Source organism: Theobroma cacao, chromosome 9 (assembly GCF_053813885.1).
Source record: "Theobroma cacao isolate CCN51 chromosome 9, ASM5381388v1, whole genome shotgun sequence".
Taxonomy (NCBI): domain Eukaryota; kingdom Viridiplantae; phylum Streptophyta; class Magnoliopsida; order Malvales; family Malvaceae; genus Theobroma; species Theobroma cacao.
The window spans coordinates 4,965,592-4,988,304 of record NC_142647.1 but is presented as its reverse complement, the minus strand read 5'-3'; the positions used below and the strand labels follow the sequence as shown (position 1 = coordinate 4,988,304).

The following is a 22,713-nucleotide window of genomic DNA, read 5'->3' as shown; positions in this document are numbered from 1 at the left end:
CAAGTCAACTAAAGACTCATATTTTATTCTTGTGGTTGTGTGATCATCTCTAATCTCTTTCGCTAATTATATGTTGTCCCCCAGTTTGAAATGGGGGTGTCCCTTTGGGTAAGTCTTTTTATAAACTTTGTCAAGTCAAATTGGCGGAAATTAGCCTGGAGGGGAGGGGGTTGTCAATTTCAATAACATCTGCAATGGGGATGCCTGTGATGAACTCGGAAAATAAATATAATTTATACCAATTTTGAACTGTCATGTCATTTAAAGGACTGAAACAGAAACAATGAAAATTAGAATCAAGACCACGTGATTTGACTAACTTTTTTTTATTGGATAATTAGTTATTTGAAAGAAATTTCCAGTTTGATCTCTGGTGCAAATCATGCTGTTCATTGTTAGTTTGCTTGAAACAAACTTCTTCAGCTACTAAAAAAGTTGTAGAAATATCGAATGCTACCTTGCAAATGGAATAGTAATGGGTTCAGTGACAGTGCTAATGGAAGACATTTCAGTTGAATTGTATGATCCTACGTAAATCTCCTCACTGAACCCTTGCGTTCTTTCCCTATTGTGAGACAACTCCATGTCCAAGCACTGTTTTAGCTCTGTTAACACGGAGCTCATTGCAGCTCTATGAACGGAACTTGGTGTAGTGCTTGCCATTGCCACGTCCAAAGCTTTCCAGACAGAATTCACATCAAACTCTCCATGCAGCCTTTGATCAACAATACTTCCTATATCCCCTCTTTCGATCAGAGGACTCACCCATTGAATTATATGCATTGATTCATCTTTCCTTATGATTGCATGCTGTCCAGTGATCAGCTCCAACAGGACCACCCCAAAACTATAAACATCACTTTTCTCATTTAACCTCCGAGAACTGTAGTACCTGGACAAATGGGGAAATGTTCAACATTTCATCTAAAAATTTGAGAATTCTTTTTTGTTTTTTTAACCTTCTTAAATATTAACATTAATTCTTCACCCATGACTGATATAGTGACTGCAACTGCTTAGGAAGTTAATATTCAAATATTTATCCAAAGAGGGGAAAAAGGGGGAACGGTGACACGTACTCTGGATCTAGATATCCTCTGGTACCCATAACTGTAGTTTCTACATGACTCTGGCCATCACTGGGAAAATCTACATGACTCTGGTCATCACTGGGAAAATCCCTGGACAGACCAAAATCTGCTATTTTAGCATCCATGTTTTCACTTAAGAGAATGTTGGCTGTCTTCACATCTCTGTGAATTATGGGTGGTTTGCATCCATGATGTAAGTACTCCAGACCTGCAAATCGAAAACTTACCATCCTGAGTTTAGTAAATTAAGCCCAAAAAGCTATTGGAACTTTGATTGATAAAAACTGCAGACCAAATGAGCAAAAAGATGCAGTTTATGGAAAATTGGAGCATATATTGTCACTATTGTGTTAATAGGTGAAAATTATTCATTTATTGATTTACAAGCTCGGAAACTTTTTGTTACAGTGTCCTGTTTATGCTCAATCAAGAAGCTGAAACAACATGTGTTTTGCCATGGTGCCATTGGGGCAAGTACGCATTTTGACACTGTACAAACCTTGTGCTGCATCTATTGCTATCCGGAGTCTCATTTCCCAACTCAATGAATTTGAACTTCTATCTGCAAGCATTAAGTTGTCATGTATCTTCATGGGCATGCATATAAACTAAGGAATGATATATAGCCTTTACATATGCAGATTATGAAATAAAACAAGCGTACATGAGAGGTAATCCTTCAAGTTTCCGTTAGCCATATACTCATAGATGAGTGCCATATTGCTTCCATCATCACAATATCCAATGAAGGAGACCAGATTCCCATGATGGACTCTCATCAAAAGCTCAGCCTGCAGATTCACAAAAACTCATAGGACTCTAGTTTATGGTAGAGCATTTGCATTTCTTGAATTTAATTCTTAACAAGATGGAGAACAAACATTAATATTTGGAGAAATTGTTTATTATTTCCAGGACCAGAAACAGAAATTTATTGGATTTCTTTTCTGGCTGTAGAAGTCAGTTTTATCAGATTGCTTAGCCAACCACAAAAGAAAGCAATACGAGAATAATTACATGCCTCAGTTTTGAACTCTTTTGACCCTTGGGTTGATGAAGGAGAAAGAATCTTTACAGCAACTTGAGTGCCATCTTTCATGTCTCCACGATACACAGTCCCAAATCCTCCCTTCCCAATGACATCTTGAAAGTTTCTAGTAATGTTTAAAACCTCGGCATAGGTAAACTTCCGCTTCTTCGATGGCAATGGTCTTCCTTCACCATTGGATGAATCAGCCTCTGCCAGGCAAGTACAAACAAAAACATAGCTTCAGAATGCAGTATGGAATTTGATAGAAAGTTAGATCTTGATGAAATTCATGCCTGAACAAGGATTTTTATGACACAGTTTAAAATTACCTGATTTTCTTTTTCTTCGTAGTCTATACAACATAATCAAAGCAACAGACAGCACCAGAGCTGATAACACTGATGCAACTACCGGAACAACAATTTTCTTCTTGTTTTTGCATGAACCTGAGCCACAACGGTTCTGTTCATCCACTCTGGAATCAAGGAAAAGGTGGTTAGATTATGTTCTACATGTGTCCATCTTGCTTCAGTACATTGTTTTACATCATTAAGTATCAGAATTTCAAGCATTCTCTTTTCCTCCTAAACAATAGCACTTGTAAATCAAAGAAGATAAAGGAAGGCATAAATATCTTCTAGCAGATATGGAAATACAAACCTCAGGTTAAGAAGTCCAGCCCTTGCTCTCACTACAAGCTCTGTAGGAACATAACCTGAGAGCCGGTTGCCTTCTAGATTCCTACAAAGGCATAATGTAATTATTGTTACATTCGTTTGTTCTTAATTGTTTTACTATTACACTCCTAATGCTCCATAACTTACAGGAACTTCAGAAATTTAAGTTCTTTCAGAAACTCAGGAACTGGTCCAGTTAAGTGATTCTTTGACAAATCCCTGGCAGAAAATATTGCATAATAAACATTGGGAGCTCTGAGAAAGTCTTGTTAAGGATCAGTGCAGAAATATATTTCATACTATGAGAACGTCTTGCTCAGGAACAGTGCAGAAATAAATTTCAACAATATGAGTGCTACGACATGTATACTTACAGGGACTCCATTGATGATAGGTTACCAAATGAGGCAGATATCATGCCACTTAATCCCCTTGAAGTCAAGTTACTGCTAACATTGTGAAAGAAATTATTAACACCGAATGAATTTCAGCAGGAGGAAAGGGTATTGCTAGAAAACTCACACAGAAATGATCCGAGGAGGAAGTGAAACACTGTAGTTGCATTTCAGACCTTCCCAGCTATAATTTTTTGGTCCACAGGGATCCCCCACCCAGCTTTTATTTACTTGATATGTTCTTTTGATATCAAGGACAGCATCAGCTGTGTGGAAGGATTTATTAAAATTACAAGGGTGTGAACTTCAGCTTTCAAATTTGAGCAAATGAAAAGGCAGAAGAAATAAAATGCAGCATCAAAATCTATCCGAGGATTTTCTGGATACCTGATTTTGATTAATCCTAAAACATCATAGTAGGATAAACATGCTATCTACATAGCTATAGCAGGTAACTAACTCAGCCTAAAGCAGAACAAGGCAAGGTAACTAACCAAAAGCAATAACAGAATAGTGAAAAGTTAATCAGCTAATACATCCAAGCAATCCCTAATTTATATTACCAAAAAAAAAAAACTAAGGTAAAGTATTGCATTTCATTCATCTAATAAAGTTGCAGAAATCATACCATCTTCAGAAAATGTTGGCAATTCCTCCAGTTGTTTGGCCATGTAAATCTCAATGGCATTCAGAATAGGTGGAAGGGTTGCATCTCGTGTTCTATATATAGAAATTCGATGTTCTTTCCCTATAAAGGCTTCTGAGTTAGATATTGTTGCTGCATACAGGTAACGAGGAGCTAAAGGTCCAAACATTAGAGACCCATTCCAGGATATATTGAATTTTCTTGTTTGGTTTTTCTCAAGCTGCTGCACTTCAGCAAAGTACATGTAAACATAAAATTTACTAGTGTCTTCATCAGATGTCCACGATAATTCCAATGGATCACTAGCATTATGAGGCATTGCAGCTGTGCAAATGACTTGTAATGGAGCTTTGTATCCATTTTCATTACTGTTAATTGCCGAAGAGGTGCTAACCATATCCCAAGAAGCAGAGTTGTATGGAGACCAAATGCGATCATAGATATCATCACTACTATATCGACCAGTTCCATTTACATAACCAATGTCCAATCTTTTGAAGAGTACTAATGAAGCAGTGCTCCCAAATTCTGTACTATAAACGGAACTATTTAGTGGCCTAAGCTCCAATGCTGATATAAAAGGAGTTCCGAGACCTTTATTCACAAGGCAAACACTTACGGTATCTGATACCGCAGCACTGATAATCTCTGTCGTTACAACGTTAGAAGCATTCCTGAATTTAACAACTGACCAGAGATTAACATCAAGATAAAGATCAAATTCCGGGAGCTTATCTTCACCATCATAGTTTCCATACAAGAACGAGGCTCTAATCAAATATAAACTGCCCTTTCGGCCGCCTGTAGGCGCTAAGGTATAACAATTCTTGTTCCCATATGGAAAACTCCTAAGATCTGAAAGTGGCAGAGCTAGGTTTGGATTGTTAGGGTACGCATACTTAGAAGAAATGTTCTTGTTGATCCCTGTGTCTATGTAAGCTCCATCTGATGCATAACTTATGCCAGTATCATAGTCTATGTAGTTGAAATTCTCAGGTGAGCCGCAATCAATGCTTATGTACCCTGAAGAGAAGAATTTCCATGATTTCATTAAAATGAACTTGTTTTCTCTTTCTGTTTACTAACACAAGCTCTATCATCTAAGTTTCTTCAAATTTGAACTAGGAAATTGATCCTGAACAATCAAAAGTAACAGTTTTAAGCTTATCAGTATGAATCATGTCATACTTCTTTAGGGTGGTGAATCTAATTCTAAGATCCAATCCTACAAAAACAACTCTCTTGAAAAAGACAAGTTAAAAAGGAAATATCACAGAGATTTAAACAGAAGTTCTATGTCTATCTCTTGTTTTGTTGGCCCTTATGTTATTATGCATCTCTCTTTATTCAAGCTTTTCGGTTTTGTCATACACCTTGCTTAGCTTGTGTGATTCATATTGCTGCTTTATGCAGTTTATTAATGAAATCTATATCTTGGCTGAGCAAAATAAAGAAAAGAAGTTGTATGTCTATGCTAACCATATTCGTCCAGGAGAACTTACTAACCTGTTTGGAGTTGCCCATGGACGAAAACAAGAGCAGCAAGGGAAAGCAATAATGGAACAAGGAAGCCGAGAGACATCTTCCTTTCTCTGTCGAGGTGAATGAGACTGATGCTGAAATTATGAAGATAAGTTTTAGAGAACATAAAAAACGGAAGCAAGCCTTTGCTGACTTTCGCTTAGATTCAGTCATTTGTTAATTTTAAATTTTTTAATGTGGAAATAATTAAAAAATTATAAATAATTTGTAATTTATGTGAATGAGATTCTTAGTGGCACACCAAATATATATATATATATATTAAAAAAAAGAGTGGGCATGCAAGTTGTTACAACTTGTGAAAATTCAAAAGTCCAAACTTCATTTACACTTTTCTCATGATTGCAATTTTTCTCGAATTAACTTATCATATCGGTTATTAATAACGTTCAATAAAATAATTAAAATATTTATAATTTGAAATGAATCTATTTATTCACACTTGAGGGTATTTTTATAGTTTTATTAACAAAATTAATAACTCAACTTCTTTAGAAAATAGAAGTTTTCCACAAAATATTAATTAAAAAAAATTCACTAGATACTAATTAAAAGAATTATAAGGTGTGAAAGAAGTAAAATTTACAAGGAGTATAATTAAGGTTTATCTAATTTAAAATCATAAAAAATGATAGTAGTATTAAGAAAGATAAATAGTAATACTTACATAATTACTAAATTGAAATACAATAATGAAATAAGGAAGTCGAGAGACATTTTCCTTTCTCTGTCGAGGTTATATTACAGAAGTCGTTGTCATTTATCATGTTAATATTAAAAAGAAAATTTGATTTTTTTTTATTTTTTTGTTTAAAATTTGAAGATTGAAACTCATAAAATATATTTTTTTATGTTTTAACTCAAAAAAATAATAAAATAAATTTTTTAATAATTAATTAAAATTAAACTTATAAAAAATATATCGACTGTATCATTCGATATGTTAAGATATGTATTGTGTATTTTATGATACGGTTTCGATATTTAATAAAATATGATATAATTATAAATAGATATTTTTTTTACAAATATCATATTACATTATATGTATTACGTATCATATAATAATGATAAATATAAATATTTATTTATTTAATAAAAAATAGCATAAGAAGAGTGACATGACACTATCTTTATTAATCCATGGACTATAAATAGTAACGTTTGATAGTCGTTGCTGATTAGTAGAAAGCCTCACGGATCAATAGGCTACAGCTCCTACATGAACAATCAATTTATAGAATTATACTAGTATTTAAAAAAAAATAAAAAGAAAACTGAAAACCCCAGAAAAAAGTAAATATGTAAAATTGCAAGGGTATTGGAGTAAACTTGACCGTCCAATACCAACAGCAGTGACAAATTCCCGCCAAAAGAGCACACGCTTTATCTGGAGCCTTATTTCAAACACCGTTCCTTTGATTACCGGTCTGAGTTTCCGATTTTGGCTGAGTCTCCTTTCAGAAAAAGGATCGTCGTCGCCATGGTAATTTCGACCCTCTAGTTTTTCTTTTCTGTGATTTTCCTTCATTTTCTCAGCTGCCAAACATAGATATAGTTGAATCTAACCTTGTTTTAGTTTTAAAGTTATAATCTGCTTTAAACTTGTTGGTAGATGGTAATTTCCTATGGAAAATGAACCCCCTAACATTTTAAGATTTTTAATTTTTCAACTGTGATTCAGTCAAAGAAACGAGGTCTTTCATTGGAAGAAAAGAGGGAGAAAATGCTCCAGATATTTTATGAATCCCAAGACTTCTTCCTTGTGAGTATATCAGTTATTAAAAAATTGTTGTTAAATAGCTCTAAATACCGAAATTTTTGTTAATTTCATGCAACTTTTCAATGGTTTTAGCTTAAGGAGCTTGAAAAGTTGGGTCCCAAGAAAGGTGTAATTACCCAATCTGTCAAAGATGTTGTCCAAAGTCTGGTGGATGATGACCTCGTTTCAAAGGACAAAATTGGAACATCCGTAAGTACAAATTGAATGCATTACCATTCCCAAATTCATAGTGAGAAATTTCTCTCTATATCCAGGTAATTAATTGCACTTATGATGAATCTAGGTATACTTTTGGAGCCTTCCGAGCTGTGCTGGAAATCAGGTGGTCTTGTTTTCGAGCATACCTTTCTATCTTATTATAGTTTTCATCTTAATATTGATGTAAGCATTTGAACAGTTGAGGAATGTGCGGCGGAAACTGGAGTCAGATCGCCAAAGCAGTAAGAAGAGGTTCACAGAACTTGTTGATCAGTGTAATGAATTAAAGAAGGGGCGCGAAGAATCTGTAAGCATAAGTTTGTTCAATCACTTAACATTTCAATTTTGTTTTTAGGGATGACTGTTGGATATAATATCTCAAATTTTGTGCATTTATCAGGAAGAAAGAGAGGAGGCCTTGGCTGAATTAAAAGCTATCGAATTGAAGTATAATGAGCTTAAGGTTGAATTACATTTATATCTTTTGTTGTGTATCAAGAAAATATATAGCGTCTATTCAAGTTTGTGACAATCATGGTCTAAATTGTCAGGAGGAGATGGGACAGTATGCAGACAATGATCCAGCTGCATTTGAAGCAATGAGTTTAGTGCTTATTTTGCATTGATACTTGGAGTGATAGTTTCCTTATGAACCTCTCATCTTTGAGATTCAGCATTGTCTGAGTGTTTTCTACAGTTTAATAAGTTCAAAGCCCACTGATCATTTATTTAATGTTGGCAGAGAAAGCAATTGAAGTTGCTCATGGAGCAGCTAATAGATGGACAGGTTCTTACCTTTCGCATAACGGGTTTCCTTTTCTTTTTCTCCTTTTTATGAGCCACATAGATGTGTATACGTGCGCTTTTACTGTTATGCACAATGTTTGTTGGTCATCTTGATTAAATTGGAGTGACATTCAATATATTTTTTAATCATAATGGCAATATTTATACAGACAACATCTTCACTCTGCGGCAATGGTGCTCAAACAACTTTCCTGAAGCCAAAGAGCAGCTAGAACACATGTACAAGGAGGTATATGGTTTAGTTTCCTCTTTAAGCATAAGCACAAAGTTATCATATGACATGCGAATATATCCAACCACCACTGCAATGGTATCCCTTCTATTTATTGCTGTGTTCAATAGTATCTCTAGGGTGCACTAACCAGTGGGAAATGCTCAAATCCAAATCTCTGACAGTGAATTAAATCCAATGGAAATTTGTTGGGTGTGGGGAGTCACACATGACACAGAAAGCTCTGTCTATGGCTGCCTTAATTCATCATGTACCTTAGTTTGTGGGCATAGAACCAATGAAACTGAATAATTTTAGACTTTATAGTTAAAAGAGAAGGCCTTTTACTCTGTTTTGGCCACTTCTCATTTAATCAGACTGATGTGCATATTTCAGAATATTTTTTACAGAATGACCGCTCTGTTTTTCTTATTGAACGTATACTTGTTTCTAGGCTAGTCCTCTTGTTAGACTTGTTTCAATTTGTGCACTAAAGATAATGCTTTTCAAATCTTACTCCAGGTAGGAATTACAGATGATTTTGATTATGTGGAGTTGTCACAAGCCATTCCACTCCGAGCAGTTAGTGATCAGATGCTAGAAAGACAATTCTCAAATGATATCATGTAGATCATCTTTCTCCTAAGTGGACACCCTGTCTGCAATAACATCTTTTCCCCCAACATTAACAACTGCTGTCTTGATCAAACCATAAGAGTGGCCAAGATGAAAATGGGTTCATCTAAGGCTTACTTGAAGTAAACATGACTCCCAAGACTAAGTTGGTCATAAAAATTGTGTGAGTTGTTTAATTCCGAGTTTGACTTGGGTAGGAACAAGAAATTTCCTTTTGTTGATGATTTGCTCTAACTAGATTCAATTGCTTCTAAGCTTTCAAAGTGTGTTCCCTAACAATTTGCACTTGATTTATAGCTTCTTTGCCCAGTTCAATTATAAGGTCAGAAGATTTAAACTTTGCACCTTGATCTTTCATTAAAAAGGAAACAACTGTTAAATAAAAAATTAAATTGTTATCGAATTCGTTGTTTACAGAAGGAATATATTTGTATGAAGTTGCAATTAAACGCATAGGTCCAAAACGTAAGGCAACGGATGCAGCGAAATACGATGCCAAAATCGCGGTGGCGTGTTTGGGGGTACTTCCATCCCACCCCATCCCATGTTGATATCGCCGCCCAAGGCCAAGGCCAAGGCAGAGCAGAATCCTCTTTGAATTTTGAAAACCAACAAACATCAATGTAACAGATTATTAAAAAGAAACGAAAAAAAAATCAAAACTCAATCATTTTTGCATGAAAAGGAGTCACCATTCATTGGACGAGTCTAAGGAACACAGCTCAACGACACCTGGACGCTGAACGTGCAGCGGTCATTGGTCGTACACGTGGCACCTTTCAACGGCCAAAAGTGGGGTTTCGCAACCCTGTTAAATTGTGTTGTCTAACGCTATTATTAGCCAGAGTGGCCGTTTCTTCGTTAAGATTCTCAAGTCTCTGCTACTCTTTTTAAGGCCCCAAAGTCTAAAGTTTCCAAGCAGCAGCAGGGGTTATCAAAAAGTTCGTCAGTAGAAGCAAAAAAAAAAAAAAAAAAAGAAGCTAGAATTTTAGGTTGAAGATAGAATGGAGATGTTAAGAGTTCAGTTTGCAGTAATGGCCATTTTCGCATTTATATTGGCCCTGCTTATACCTTCCATCAACGCTCAAAGCCCCGCTCCTGCACCTCCTCCTACAAGCGATGGTTTGTTCTCTCTGTCTTTTGGTTTACTCGTGGTTTTTTTTTCCTTGTTCTTTTGAGTGAGATTTTATAATATCTAGTAAAGAAACTACTTCTTGTGTTTCTATGGTAACATGACATAGTTTATCATTTAAATTTGATATGCAGGGGTAGCAGTTGATCAGGGGATTGCCTATGTTTTAATGCTGGTAGCTCTGGTGCTCACATATATCATTCATTGACATCATGCCAAGATATGAATATGTCGTGATTGAGCCATGAATTATATGAAATTAATGTGTTATAGGTCTTGTACTAATTCTTTTCTCTCCAGAATTTCGCTTTCTTGTTCAGTTGCTAGCTTGTAATTTTTCTGTTTCTTTGCAATTGCAAATATTTTTTTTTCTTCAGTATTTCCTTCAAAAGAGCATGAATAATGACAAAGGCAAACGGTTTCCTCCGCTCCAACTCCCACTAAGGAATCATCTAAAGAATCATGAGTCCTGACTCCGAGTTTTACCCGATTCAGCGGTTCACCATGCTCAAGTCTATCCCGCTGATACCCAACTAAAAAATATAAACTAAACCCCGCAACTCACTCCAATAGGGCAATGTTTGATTAGGCTCTGGCGTGAAACCGCATGAAAACTTGTCATCTAGACAAAAAAACATAATGTAATCAATCTTTAACTGTAATCGTCTAGGTTTGCATTGGTCCAATATGACAGTTTGTATAGAAAGATCATGGTCATGGGGGAACCCATCTAGTCTTACTCCCAGTGTAACTACATTTGTTCAGCCTAAAAGAAATAACTCACCATATTTTGCCTTGGTTTTCCAATCTGGATACGTTAGGTTGGGTTATCACATTTGATGCCCGTCATCTTTTTACATAATGGAGAAAATAATTGCAACATTGTGAGTTGTGAGCACATCTCTTGGGACTAAAACACCATATTTTCTTTTCGAGATGACATAAAGTCACTAAGTAGTGAGTCAAGATCTCAACAAGGATTCACGGAATACAATAAGTGTTTATTGAACGAACAAGAACAAGAAAATGAGTGAAATGAAGGCGTGAATTCAAGGAAGCAGAGTACAAATAAGGGGCTTTGTTTAGTTCATGCAATCTTTATGTACATTGTCTGTCAAACCTTAAATGCACACAAATTTAAAGTAGACGATTCAATAATACAATATGGCCTCTTTTTCATGTTTTGCAACATGACCTGCGCTAGTCCAAGCAACAAAATCAGTTCTCCTGTAGCCGCCTGTGGAGCAACAAAGATTAATAAATAAATAAATTAGCATCAAAGGATTGTCCAATTATGGCAGCAACTATCACATCAATTAGCAATGTTTTAAGCTCCATCTCTAATTCCCCATAGAATGAATTTACCTTAAAGTGCCATCTCAGCCTGCAATGCAGCAAGTTCATCTTCCTCAGCTGTGCGCTTTTGAGGAACAGGGCGAGCTGGTTGCCTGCCAGCAGGCACCTGTATTGGAGCTGCAGGAGCAGTTGTTGCAGGCTGGAGAAGCTGTTCTTCCAACTCAGCACCTTCAAGCTCTTCGAGTTCCGCTTCCAATTCATCCTACAGCATCAAAAGTTTTGGACTAATTGTTAGATGCGTGTATATGCTAAACATGATAATTTGTACACAAATAATAGCAAGAAGAAAAAAAGAGTGCATCAGAAAGTAATAACCTCGTCAAAATCAGCTGCAGCTCCAATAGGAGCTGACAATGCTTCCTGAATCTGTTTCATGTTCTCAGTCTGTTCATTGATCTCATCCATTGTTTTGTCAACATCGTCTATGTTCCTGCAAATAAAGCCATTTTCAGTAAAACAGTAAGAATTAGCCACATGAAGGCCCAAGAATAAGTGCTAATTTAGATATCACAAACTGCAAGTCAGCATGCTTAAGCACTATGGTGAATGATGATGCAAAAAGACAAATACAATGAAGAAAACCCTAAAAGCAAAATTTTGGCCAACGATAAAAATGGTACATGAAATATATTGGTTACATACGTTGCTTTCTGCATTGCCTTCATTGCAGACGCTCCAGTTCTCAATGCATCCACAGTTTCAGTCGTGGCTTTGGCACCTTCTAACATTATCATCTGTAGAAGTTGATATATATGAATAAATATAGCATCATCAGAAACAGCGAAAAACTCAAAAGGCCTCTTAGGACATTGTTAAAGCACTAAAAATAACAGTATTCCAAGCTCACTTGATCATGAATACGAAGCTGGAAGTTTCCAAGCTGTTCTATTTGTTGTTCATAGAGTCTCTTCCTCTTCAAGCACTGTATAGCCGCTGCATAAGAGTACAACAATGAGTACTAAGAGTACATCAATGAGTACTAAGAGTAAACAATATAAATTTGGCAATCAACATTGACAACATTGTTTTAAATTGAGTCACAAATCAGATGATAAACCATACTTAACTATTTAATCTTTTTTACAACACGAGGACAAGATCTTTCAATGCCAAAAGTTCACATGACATGAGCACATTACACATCAAAATATTACAATCATATCTAAGCATCTTAATGTTAATCTGCTTTAGAACATCACTCAATGTCCAAAGAACATTAAAAACTCAAAGTTAATTTGGAAACCAAACCACAAGCTTGCAATGCCGTAAAACATTTGAGTGAATTTTTTTCTTTTGGGGCCACTCTATTATGTTCTTGTCTTTCTTCCGGGAATTGAAATGAACAAAAATTGTAAGGGAAGGGGATATTATGAAAAAGAACCAGCAAAAATTTCTAATATAAATACTAAAGAAATATGAAAGATTATCATGAACCTCCGGTATAACTAAGCTACAAGCCATCACATGTTTCTGCCGCAAGACATAGGTTTATGGTCTATATCACATATCAAGCATAAAGAAACCAAAAATGAGAACTATATAATTAACAAAGTGTAGTCATCCAGTTCCCTCGAAACTTGATATATATTTTCTTCAACAAGGAAAGTCATGTAAAACTAGGAAAAGCAATAACCAATTGTGCATATGCATGGCAACCATACCTCTCTTGTTTCTCCCTTTGGCGAATTCCTTGGCCTTTTCAACCTCTGCGGCAGCCTTTTTCACAAGTACTTTTTCCTTTTTCTCTAGCATTTCAAGGGTCTACATGATGGAGATCAATATAGGGTTCAGTTTAAGCAAAATATAAAGAGCAACAATGAAATTCAATCAGTGGAAACAAATAAAGAGTGCAATTGCATTTTGCTGCACTGCGCATGAAATAAAAAATGCTGGAATTAGTATAACGATTAAGATAAAGGAGTTTGAATGCATGCCCAATACACAATCTATATACCCAAACTTCTAACTTTATAAACAACGACTCATACTCCCTTGTATTGTCAAATTTTAGTAAAGATCAGCAAGGAATATGCATATGAAATAAAAAATATTCCTTAATTTCATCCTTAAGACCTTTCACTTCATCTGAATGACACTACTAGATAAATTTTGATAGAAGTATAAGGAAAAAATTACATGTATTAATCTATTTTTTCCAGAAACTGTTACATTTATTGCAAAATTTTCACCACCAAGTCGTCAAACACCCTCCTCCACAAGTGGCCAATTTTGTGAAGATGGACTGATGGACTACCAAGACTCAACTTCACATAATTTTGCCAGGTAAAATGTTTTCTTTTTTTTTTGCATGAACTTTTATTCCACTTCAACTGTTTATTATATTTCTGCTGATAACAGCCCTTCCAATTTTAATCAAACAATTTAATAATTCAGAAAAAAGGGTTACCATTATCAGCCAGGAACCCAGTTCTTTCAAGCATATCCCAAAAGTCCCAAGCAATTATGAATGCTAAATTCAACCCACCGAATTCACCAAAGCCAATTTTCGAATTCCACAATTCACACAAGGAACAATTAAAAAAAATCGAAAACAAATATTAATTTCCTATTAAACAAATAAAAAATATAAAAATCGAGAATATACCTCATTTAATTTGTCTAAAGTGGTTAAAGCATTTGTTTCCTGCTTGGGTTTCCCAAAAAGCCGGTTAAACATGATTAACTCGCCGCGATTAAACCCCCGATCTTCTGTGTAACAACAATCACCAAAACGATCAGATCAGAAGAAACCCTAATCAGACGATCAATCACTCAAAAACAGCTAAAACAATTCCAATCAATATAAAACAAACATCAGATATTGCAAAACAACACTATAGTATAAGGGGAAAAATTAATCTAACCTGTACAATTGAGAAACTAGGGATTTGGGGAGTTGAGAGAGGGAGAGAGATCTGTCAACTTATAAGAGAAAGAACGAAAAAGGGAAGTCGGTTTTTATATGGGATTTTTCCTTAAGCGTGTTGTGTTAGAAAATAACCTGCGTCGGTCTCCTCTTCCTCATGACGTTGAATGCATCGGCTATCCACGTGTCGTCCACTTGATCTGTTTTATGGTGATTGGCCCCATCTCCATCACATTTATATTAATATTTAAAATAAACTTGCTTATTATGTGAAATAATCTTACCATATAAAATATCATAACAATATTTTAATAATAAAAAATAATTATTTTATTATTAAATTAATAATATGTTAATAAAATTTTAATAATAAGAAATTAAAAGATAAAAAAGGAAAAATGAAGTTAAAAAAAATAAAAAGAAATTAAACCTAAAAATTATGTTAATATTTTAATAAGAAATTGCTAATATTAATACATTTTTAATATTTTAAAAAATAAATTTAAAGAGAAAATTAAATTAATATTTTTCATTAAAAATTAAGTTAACAGAGAAAAATGAAAAAAAAACTAAAAATAAAAAATCATATTAATAATTTAATAATAGATTATTAATTATTAAAATTTTAATATTTTAATATTATTTAATAAAAAATTAAAAGAGAAAAACTGGAAAAATGAAAATAGAGAAAAATAAAAATAATAAAATAAAATTCATATTAATATTTTAATAGGAAATTATTAATATTTTAATGATGACAGATTAAATTATTATTTAATAATAAGATTGCAAAAAAAAATTAGTTTCAAAAACCTCAAAAATTATAATAAAGGTCATTTTTGCTAGTTTATCACCTTATTCTCTTATTATTCTATATTTTTGTCCACTAAATATTAAAATAATAATAAAATTAACATTTGATTTTATAAACCAAATTACATAACATCTATTTTGTTATATTTCTACTTTATTTTATATTACATAATATTTAAAGGTGTCGTAAAAACAATCACAATTTTATAATAACTACAGTTTAATTTCGTTTGTTACATTTTTAAAAATAAAACACTTATAAGCATAGATAACTCTATCAAGTGATGAGAAAAGAATTGACTTTTGAAATGAACAGTGGATTGATAGATATAATTTCAAGGATGAATTCTCAAGAATTTATGCTCTTGTTGTTAAAAAAGGTGGTACTCTGGATCAGTTTGGTGAATGGGTTAGAGTATAAAGGTGGTGACGAGTTGAATTGAAAAGAAACACATTTGACTGGGAAAGGGAGCAGTGGACTGAGTTTATGACATTGTTAAATGATCAAGTGCTTGGAAGTGGCTTTGTTGATAAATTGATCTAGAAATTTAACTCAAGTGAGGAGTACTCTATTAACTCTATTAAATGAAGTTTAATTTCATTTTATATAAAATTTAACTCGATATATTTAGTAAATATAACTGTATCGTAATGTCTTACATATATTTAATTAATTAATTAATTATATCATATTTATGTTTAATATCTATATTTACAAACACAATTAAGACATGAATTGTCAAACTTAATCTTATGACTACATGAATTATCAGCCTAATCCTATGACAGGTTAAATCCTAAATGCCATTGCAGTTGCTGTTGGGCAGACATTTTTAGCAATGCCTGTTGTATCGCTGCTTAAGGCTTTTTTTTTTTTTTATAATTGGAGGAGACGGAATTTGAACTTTACTCTTTAAGTAGAGGATTATGAACCAATCAATGAGTCAAATGCTAGAATGCGTATTGCAGCTTAACGCTTCTCAGTCTAAAAATGCAATTTAAATTATATTTTCCTTGCTCTTTTGTTAAACCTCTCATATCACGTACTATTTGGAAGTTTGTTCTAATGTGCAATGTGTTTGTACTGGCCTAACAGCTGAAACAATCTCTTATCTTGTTTAAACTGCAAAAGAGAACAAGGTTTTGTGTCAGACAATTTGCTAAAAGAGCTAGTGCAAGAAAACGTAGCATGTGTGTCAAAAAATAAATGAGGGAGTTAAAAGAACATAAAGAAGCTATGTCAATTCTAGGCTAACAGCTGAACCAATCTCTTGTCTTGTTGTTACATCTTCTACCTTTGATACGGCTGCAAAAGACAACAAGGGTTTTGTGTCAAACAATTTGCTTAAAGAGCTGGTGCAAGAAACTGTAACAAGTGAGTCCAAAAAAAAAAATGGGGAGTTAAAAGAACATAAACAAGTTATGTCAAATCTAGAATTCGAGTCGAATAATGTTGACGCTGTTGCTTTGCATTCTAACGAGAAATCAATGCCGGAGGATAAACAAGCAGATGTCATAGTAAACTTGTTGAAGAGAGTCAAAGTACCAATATAGTAAGATTGATTTGTTCATTAATTTAAAAAAAAAAAAAGTGACAAAAGACACCCCATAAATGATGGATGCACCAAGATCTGGAGGTTTTGAGCGCAGCAGAAACTAACCAAGCTACATAGTAAGACATGGCATTCTGTTTTAAGTAATATATCTAGCCATTGAGGTTTTAATCCAGCTATTTTAGCAATAATATGTATTGTAGACGTAGTTAGTAAAAAATGCAGAAAGAAATTGGATCCAACACTGGTGTAATTTCTCATCTGCATGAGGTGTGTGGTGAGATTATAGTCCTTGTAGAAGGGAAAATCGAAAAGTAGATGTAATACTACCTATTATTATAGATAAGCATAGTAACGGCATGTGATATTTACCTTGTTTTTCATGCATGTAATGCTTTGAAATATGCAGGTAATCAAAATATTTTGATGAATTTGAAAATCTAGTTAGACTACATTTTGAATGAAAATTATGTTAAATTTTATATATAATTTTTTATCCTGTAAATTTAAAATATCAACAAATGTTGCATCGGTCAAACTGCACGATTAATTCATTTCAAAATCGACTTATGTAAAACTGATCTACAACACAGGTATAAAAGAATTTCTAGACAATTTATATCAGAATCGGCATCAAAACTCAAATGAAACACATTTATTTCTTGACGCCAAGCCAATGAATGTATTGTGCTTTATAACCAACTTTATGCTCGGAACATATATTATTCAGAAAAAAATTAAACAGCATGAAGAGTCCATTTCTAGGAGTAGCCTGCAGGAATTTTCTCTTTCTTGTGCATCATGATTTCTCCAAGAATTTCTTTGAAGTGTTTCTTTGATTGCTTGAGCTTGAGCTTCACGGTAACTCTCTCGATCCTGTTTCTCTGACCGTAGAATAGTTAATTTATATTAATTTAGAATCGATTATATAGTAGGAATTTAGAGTACCTAATAGAGAGAAGCTTCCATTACTTTTTTGAGAAATTAAAAATGAAAAATTTAACAATTAATTTCCACCAATACCTCATTTGTTACTAGAGTTAAGAAAAAAAAATTGCATAAGCTTAGAACAATGGAATAGAAATAAATAAAATGAACCATATACATTCTTTTTATATTACCCAATCATGAGAAGAAAAAGACTTTGTGTATGTATATAAGCTCACGGTAAGCCAAATAAACATGACAAAATTTGCTTATTTTTTTGGTGAAAAATGTTAAATAATATTAATAAAAAAAGTTAGTTATAACTAGAAAGAGCATGGAATATTAAAAAAATAAACGAAAATGAAGATTCATTTTATATTGTCACATTATCAAACTAACAAAAATATTGATTGTTGATTAATGACAAAACTTATGCATCTAGCGAAAATATTTTTTTAGAACAGATTGTTAATTTTGAAAATGAATAAACCTACATGTAATTATAATCAAAAGTTAAAAATATTAGTGCATTTTATCCAAATAAAAAACTACCACTCGTTCTAATTGTACAAATAGCCAAAATTCAAAAGATGAGTCAATTGATTACCTACATTCACTAACAAATACTTTGTTTCAAGAAAAGTTCAAAACTAAAAGAAAATACCATATTTCATCTTATAATTTTGCTTTTTATTTCTTTTGGAGAAAAAAAAATCTTATCCTAAATAAAGTTCTCCTAACATGAATTTCACCCAATTTGCCATAATATTTTTGTTTTTGAATACAAAAGGTAGAAATACTTTATTATTTGTCATTTGTAGTAGGTGTCATATGAAATTAATGTCTTTAACTATATATTTTTGTTAAGGTTCTTTATGTTTGCATATTGAATAATAATAAGAAATATTCTTGAAAAAATGTAAAAGGAAAAAAGAGAGAAAGATATAAATTTTAGGTATAATATTTAATATTAAACTACTCACAAAAATTCAATAGAGTTTTTTTATTATATTTAATCAAACGTTTATATTTTTATTTTAAATAAAATAAATTATTATAATTAATCATCAATTAATTATTTTTTTGAAAGAGATCAACTAATTGTTATTAGTCGAATCAATATTTGTCAAATTATACTATGTGATATTGACATAACATACGATATGGATGATATGGATGCTGACATGATATGTTTATGTGATATAATTATATGATTATAATATTTTCACTTTACACATTAATACCACATAAATATAAAAAATAGTAAAGGATAATTTGATTAACAATTAGTCTACTATTAATTATAAGAATTTATTTACTCAAAATAAAAATATAAAAATTTGATTTAACTTAATAAAAAATTATTATTTATTATTTTTTTTAGAAACATTATGCTAAATTTCATTGATCTTATTTAATAATTTATAAATGTCTTAATTTTTTGTTCTAGACGATGTAGGTGAAAACTAAAAAGCAAAGATACAGTAGATTCTCACTGCTATGAAAAAATATTTACTGTTGAGTACCATACGTTGACCTGTTGAGTTCACCCATTACACAACAGCCTTCTTTTCTTGATCCTGTCAAGTGGATATTAGTAACTTTTTTCTTCTTCCACTTTCTGTTCCCCGAACAAAAAGCCACTGTTTCCGTCACTTCCTTGTCTACAAACCCAAATTTCTGCAATCCAAATCTCAATTTCATGGCTTTCCTGAAATGGGTGTTTCTGATTTTCTCTCTTTATTCGTCTATGCCAACACCCATTTCTTCAAACCCTTCACTAAACAAGGAAGCCTTAGCTCAAATCCCAATCAACTTCCTTGAGTTTGCCAAAAAACCAGAGATTCTGGATTGGATGGTTGGTCTTCGAAGAAAAATACATGAAAATCCTGAACTTGGTTTTGAAGAATATGAGACTAGTAAGCTTATAAGAGCCGAGCTTGATCAGATGGGTATCCCTTACAAATACCCAGTTGCTGTTACTGGCGTTATTGGGTATATTGGCACTGGCCAGCCTCCTTTTGTCGCACTTAGAGCTGATATGGATGCTCTTGCAATGGAGGTAGTCTGTCTTTATGTATTTATCGGTTTCATCATATATTATTGGGTTTAAGAGCTAACAATTAAGCTAAAAATACCCTTTTCTTGGATCAATAAAGATAAACATATTACCTTAGATTATTGTTTACATATGATCAGACTTGCTTTCATATGAATTTAATGTGAGAGAGAATTGTCGGGTATTGATGTTATAGGAACTGGTGGAGTGGGAGCACAAAAGCAAGGTTCCTGGAAAGATGCATGCTTGTGGACATGATGCTCATGTTGCTATGCTTCTTGGTGCGGCAAAGATGCTTCAAGAACATCAAAATGATTTGCAGGTTCCTTTCTATAATGTTTTCTATTAGTTGATATATTTTTCTGCAAAATATTAGCTTCTTAATATATCGTACATATTTTTTCTCTCACTCTTTAAGTTGGGGGGGGGGGGGGGGGGGGGGTGCTGGGAAACCTGTGGAGCTGGAGCGACCTACTGCTCATAACTTAAAGTGATTCACTTAAGATACTTTTCATGGCTTCTATGTATTTCTAGATTTCTTCTCGAGAACTGTGGTGTATTCATCATTTGAAACCTTTTGTTAGCAATAAATGAGTGATTCATCCATTGGCAGTTCGTTGTTTTATAGGTTGACATGTTCTTAATTGAACTCAGGCTGCATGATTTGATACATCTGCTGTTATCGTTAAATTTAAAATTGTTTTTTAGCAGGGAACAATTGTTCTTGTTTTCCAACCGGCTGAGGAAGGGGGCGGGGGAGCCAAAAAAATGTTAGATGCTGGAGCTTTAGAGAATGTTGATGCCATCTTTGCACTCCATGTATCTTCTAGATTCCCAGTTGGTGTTGTGGCCTCCCGTCCTGGCCCAATTTTAGCTGCAACCAGTTTCTTTGAGGCTGTAATAAATGGAAAGGGGGGGCATGCTGCTATTCCTCAGCATACGGTAGACCCAATTTTAGCAGCTTCCAATGTGATTGTTAGCTTGCAACATCTAATTTCACGTGAAGCTGATCCCTTGGATTCTCAGGTAATCTCTCTCACTCTTGGGGTGCGCTCTAACATTCACAGTTAGATTTAGTTTTCTTTGTATATGTTCCTTTTGCTCCCTGTTAATTAGAAAAGCACAAAAGTGTCACCTTGGAGAAGCTGCCAACCCACTTCACCAAACTCCATTTAAATATTTAATCTCCCCCTTCCTTGCTTTTTCAAAAGGGTACCTACAAATTGTATTATGTATCAACTTTTTATGTTAATAATTTTCAGTTTATATAACCTGTAGGCAATTTTACTGCAGCACAATTTATGGTGTGGTGTAATGGAAGTTGTACTTCTCTTTTCCCTCTGTTGATTTTGAAATAAACACGTCATTTATAGCGTTATCTTGTACATGTTATATCAGTTATTTTGATTCTTATATTTGTTAGATTTCCCTTCTGTTCAAGTAAGTACATTGATAGGTTTCATTTCTGTTATTGCTTAAATGTCTTTTTTTCTATTTCTTGGGTCTTCTAATATCTATTCAGCTGAAGATATTTGTATAGATTTGAGATACTTTATTCTTGACATGATGATACATGTCTCATTAACTAGGAAAAACAACATTATCTTGCAGGTGGTAAGCATTGGAAAATTCCAAGGGGGTGGTGCATTTAACGTCATCCCAGATTCTGTTACCATTGGTGGCACTTTCAGGGCATTTTCAAAAGAAAGCTTTGTTCAACTCAAACAAAGGATTGAGGAGGTGCGCTTTTTTCTTACTTCTAATCTATATAGCTTTATTGTTGATAACCAGGAGAACTGAGTGTTGAAAGATTAAGATACTTCCACAATTTTTTTGCTCTTGTTCTTTTCCTCTTCTGCACTGTTCTCTAGGAGGGATTATTCTTTTTCTCCTATATAAGAGAGAGAGAGAGAGAGAGAGAGAGAGAGGGAGATTTAACAAGGAATGGAGTTTCTGTTATGGAGTACGCTGTCATGGATGTTATCTTACAAAGCAAAGTTACAGGTTATTATGAAACAAGCAAGTGTACAGAGATGCAATGCAACTGTCATCTTTGATGAAAAGTCCTCTTACCCTGTGAGCTTAAACAACAAAGAGTTGCATGAATATTTCAGAAAGGTTGCAGGAGACATGTTGGGCCTTGAGAACATTGTAGAAATGCAACCAATTATGGGAGGAGAGGATTTTGCATTCTTTTCGGAGGCTATTCCAGGACTTTTCTTCTTTCTTGGAATGAAGAATGAGACTCAAGGACAATTTCATTCAGGGCACTCACCCTACTATAGAGTGAATGAGGATGTACTTCCATATGGTGCAGTCCTACATGCATCATTGGCAACAAGGTACCTCCTGGAAAATCTACCCAAGCATACTTCACCACCAAAAGGAAGTTATCATGATGAACTCTGAGCGGATAAAACTCTTGTGATGTCAAGTAGTATCTAGTTGTATAACTCATCCTGACTACTATGAACTAATTTGAGTTTGATGCTAGTAATAGCTACGTGCTTAAGTTTGAATGATTGTCAAGAATCTTGATCAACTCAATCTTCTATTGTTTAGTGCAAGTGTCACGGATTCACATTTTCAATTAAAAAAACATAATTCATGACATTTTACTTCACTTAATTGTGCAACGTCTTTGATGTACTCGTTCCTTACTCATAGAAGAAAGAGATCTTTACATAACTCTGGATTTATTTGATCTTGATATCTTTCAAGAAAGTCTCACATCAGTGAAATTTGTTTAGATAGTTCTTATCGTGGATGTTTTTAATTTTAAAAAATATGTTTTATAGTTGGAGGAAGGTTTTTATTTATAAATTTAAATCCATCTCATCTTTTTTTTTGAGGTGAGATCATGATTCAAGGACTTTTATATTTTGATTTGATGCAGACTCAGCATTCATTCCCCATCACTAATGACAATTGATAAATGAGAGCACATCATTCATGTAACTCTTAACGTTTTCATTTGACAATATTGATTTG

General features: G+C 33.5%; 5 protein-coding genes across 8 annotated transcripts; 3 read left to right on the top strand and 2 right to left on the bottom strand.

The window, feature by feature from the left end:
* Positions 1-310: 310 nt before the first annotated feature.
* On the bottom strand, positions 311-5,505 carry RHS16 (root hair specific 16). Of its 2 annotated transcripts, none has more exons than XM_007012884.3 (12): positions 5,346-5,505; positions 3,822-4,862; positions 3,321-3,459; positions 3,173-3,244; positions 2,946-3,017; positions 2,782-2,862; positions 2,451-2,596; positions 2,113-2,330; positions 1,756-1,882; positions 1,591-1,653; positions 1,080-1,299; positions 311-892 (listed from the first exon to the last, which is right to left on the bottom strand). In XM_007012884.3, exons 1-12 carry the CDS (start codon positions 5,485-5,487, stop codon positions 454-456), a joined length of 2,760 nt encoding a protein of 919 aa, XP_007012946.3. In that variant the 5' UTR covers positions 5,488-5,505; the 3' UTR covers positions 311-453. The 2 variants fall into 2 exon arrangements, with proteins under 2 accessions (XP_007012946.3, XP_007012947.3); XM_007012885.3 differs by having other exon boundaries at positions 3,822-4,974; positions 5,346-5,504.
* Positions 5,506-6,755: 1,250 nt separating this feature from the next.
* ATMND1 (Mnd1 family protein) lies at positions 6,756-9,237 on the top strand. The gene is made up of 10 exons (XM_018126725.2): positions 6,756-6,867; positions 7,066-7,146; positions 7,237-7,353; positions 7,448-7,486; positions 7,562-7,669; positions 7,763-7,825; positions 7,914-7,965; positions 8,105-8,149; positions 8,319-8,398; positions 8,903-9,237. Exons 1-10 carry the CDS (start codon positions 6,865-6,867, stop codon positions 9,008-9,010), a joined length of 696 nt encoding a protein of 231 aa, XP_017982214.2. The 5' UTR covers positions 6,756-6,864; the 3' UTR covers positions 9,011-9,237.
* A 647-nt stretch (positions 9,238-9,884) lies between these two features.
* Positions 9,885-10,524, top strand: LOC18588459 (arabinogalactan protein 41-like). The gene is made up of 2 exons (XM_088810162.1): positions 9,885-10,138; positions 10,283-10,524. Exons 1-2 carry the CDS (start codon positions 10,021-10,023, stop codon positions 10,354-10,356), a joined length of 192 nt encoding a protein of 63 aa, XP_088666288.1. The 5' UTR covers positions 9,885-10,020; the 3' UTR covers positions 10,357-10,524.
* A 651-nt stretch (positions 10,525-11,175) lies between these two features.
* SNF7.1 (SNF7 family protein) lies at positions 11,176-14,509 on the bottom strand. Of its 2 annotated transcripts, none has more exons than XM_007012879.3 (8): positions 14,369-14,509; positions 14,110-14,213; positions 13,166-13,265; positions 12,352-12,437; positions 12,147-12,238; positions 11,820-11,934; positions 11,514-11,706; positions 11,176-11,385 (listed from the first exon to the last, which is right to left on the bottom strand). In XM_007012879.3, the coding sequence occupies exons 2-7, from the start codon at positions 14,179-14,181 to the stop codon at positions 11,515-11,517; spliced, it is 657 nt and encodes a 218-aa protein (XP_007012941.3). In that variant the 5' UTR covers positions 14,182-14,213; positions 14,369-14,509; the 3' UTR covers positions 11,176-11,385; position 11,514. The 2 variants fall into 2 exon arrangements, with proteins under 2 accessions (XP_007012941.3, XP_017983256.2); XM_018127767.2 differs by having other exon boundaries at positions 14,110-14,210; positions 14,369-14,505.
* Positions 14,510-19,235: 4,726 nt separating this feature from the next.
* On the top strand, positions 19,236-22,345 carry LOC18588457 (IAA-amino acid hydrolase ILR1-like 4). Of its 2 annotated transcripts, none has more exons than XM_007012877.3 (5): positions 19,236-19,725; positions 19,919-20,044; positions 20,431-20,748; positions 21,334-21,462; positions 21,727-22,345. In XM_007012877.3, exons 1-5 carry the CDS (start codon positions 19,366-19,368, stop codon positions 22,129-22,131), a joined length of 1,338 nt encoding a protein of 445 aa, XP_007012939.3. In that variant the 5' UTR covers positions 19,236-19,365; the 3' UTR covers positions 22,132-22,345. The 2 variants fall into 2 exon arrangements, with proteins under 2 accessions (XP_007012939.3, XP_007012935.3); XM_007012873.3 differs by having other exon boundaries at positions 19,237-19,725; positions 20,434-20,748.
* Positions 22,346-22,713: the final 368 nt, after the last annotated feature.

Excerpts from the sequence above, each read along its gene's own strand:
- RHS16 (XM_007012884.3), bottom strand. The coding sequence starts at position 5,487 with ATGTTCTCTAAAACTTATCTTCATAATTTCAGCATCAGTCTCATTCAC. Across the intron at positions 3,460-3,821 it reads GCCAACATTTTCTGAAGATG|CTGATGCTGTCCTTGATATC; the intron begins GTATGATTTCTG and ends CCTTCCACACAG. Across the intron at positions 1,654-1,755 it reads CTTGAAGGATTACCTCTCAT|ATAGAAGTTCAAATTCATTG; the intron begins GTACGCTTGTTT and ends TAATGCTTGCAG.
- ATMND1 (XM_018126725.2), top strand. Across the intron at positions 7,354-7,447 it reads AGGACAAAATTGGAACATCC|GTATACTTTTGGAGCCTTCC; the intron begins GTAAGTACAAAT and ends TGATGAATCTAG. Across the intron at positions 7,487-7,561 it reads CGAGCTGTGCTGGAAATCAG|TTGAGGAATGTGCGGCGGAA; the intron begins GTGGTCTTGTTT and ends GCATTTGAACAG.
- LOC18588459 (XM_088810162.1), top strand. The coding sequence starts at position 10,021 with ATGGAGATGTTAAGAGTTCAGTTTGCAGTAATGGCCATTTTCGCATTT. Across the intron at positions 10,139-10,282 it reads ACCTCCTCCTACAAGCGATG|GGGTAGCAGTTGATCAGGGG; the intron begins GTTTGTTCTCTC and ends TTTGATATGCAG.
- SNF7.1 (XM_007012879.3), bottom strand. The coding sequence starts at position 14,181 with ATGTTTAACCGGCTTTTTGGGAAACCCAAGCAGGAAACAAATGCTTTA. Across the intron at positions 12,239-12,351 it reads AGCTTCGTATTCATGATCAA|ATGATAATGTTAGAAGGTGC; the intron begins GTGAGCTTGGAA and ends CAACTTCTACAG. Across the intron at positions 11,707-11,819 it reads CTGCAGCTGATTTTGACGAG|GATGAATTGGAAGCGGAACT; the intron begins GTTATTACTTTC and ends TTGATGCTGTAG.
- LOC18588457 (XM_007012877.3), top strand. The coding sequence starts at position 19,366 with ATGGCTTTCCTGAAATGGGTGTTTCTGATTTTCTCTCTTTATTCGTCT. Across the intron at positions 20,749-21,333 it reads CTGATCCCTTGGATTCTCAG|GTGGTAAGCATTGGAAAATT; the intron begins GTAATCTCTCTC and ends ATTATCTTGCAG. Across the intron at positions 21,463-21,726 it reads TCAAACAAAGGATTGAGGAG|GTTATTATGAAACAAGCAAG; the intron begins GTGCGCTTTTTT and ends GCAAAGTTACAG.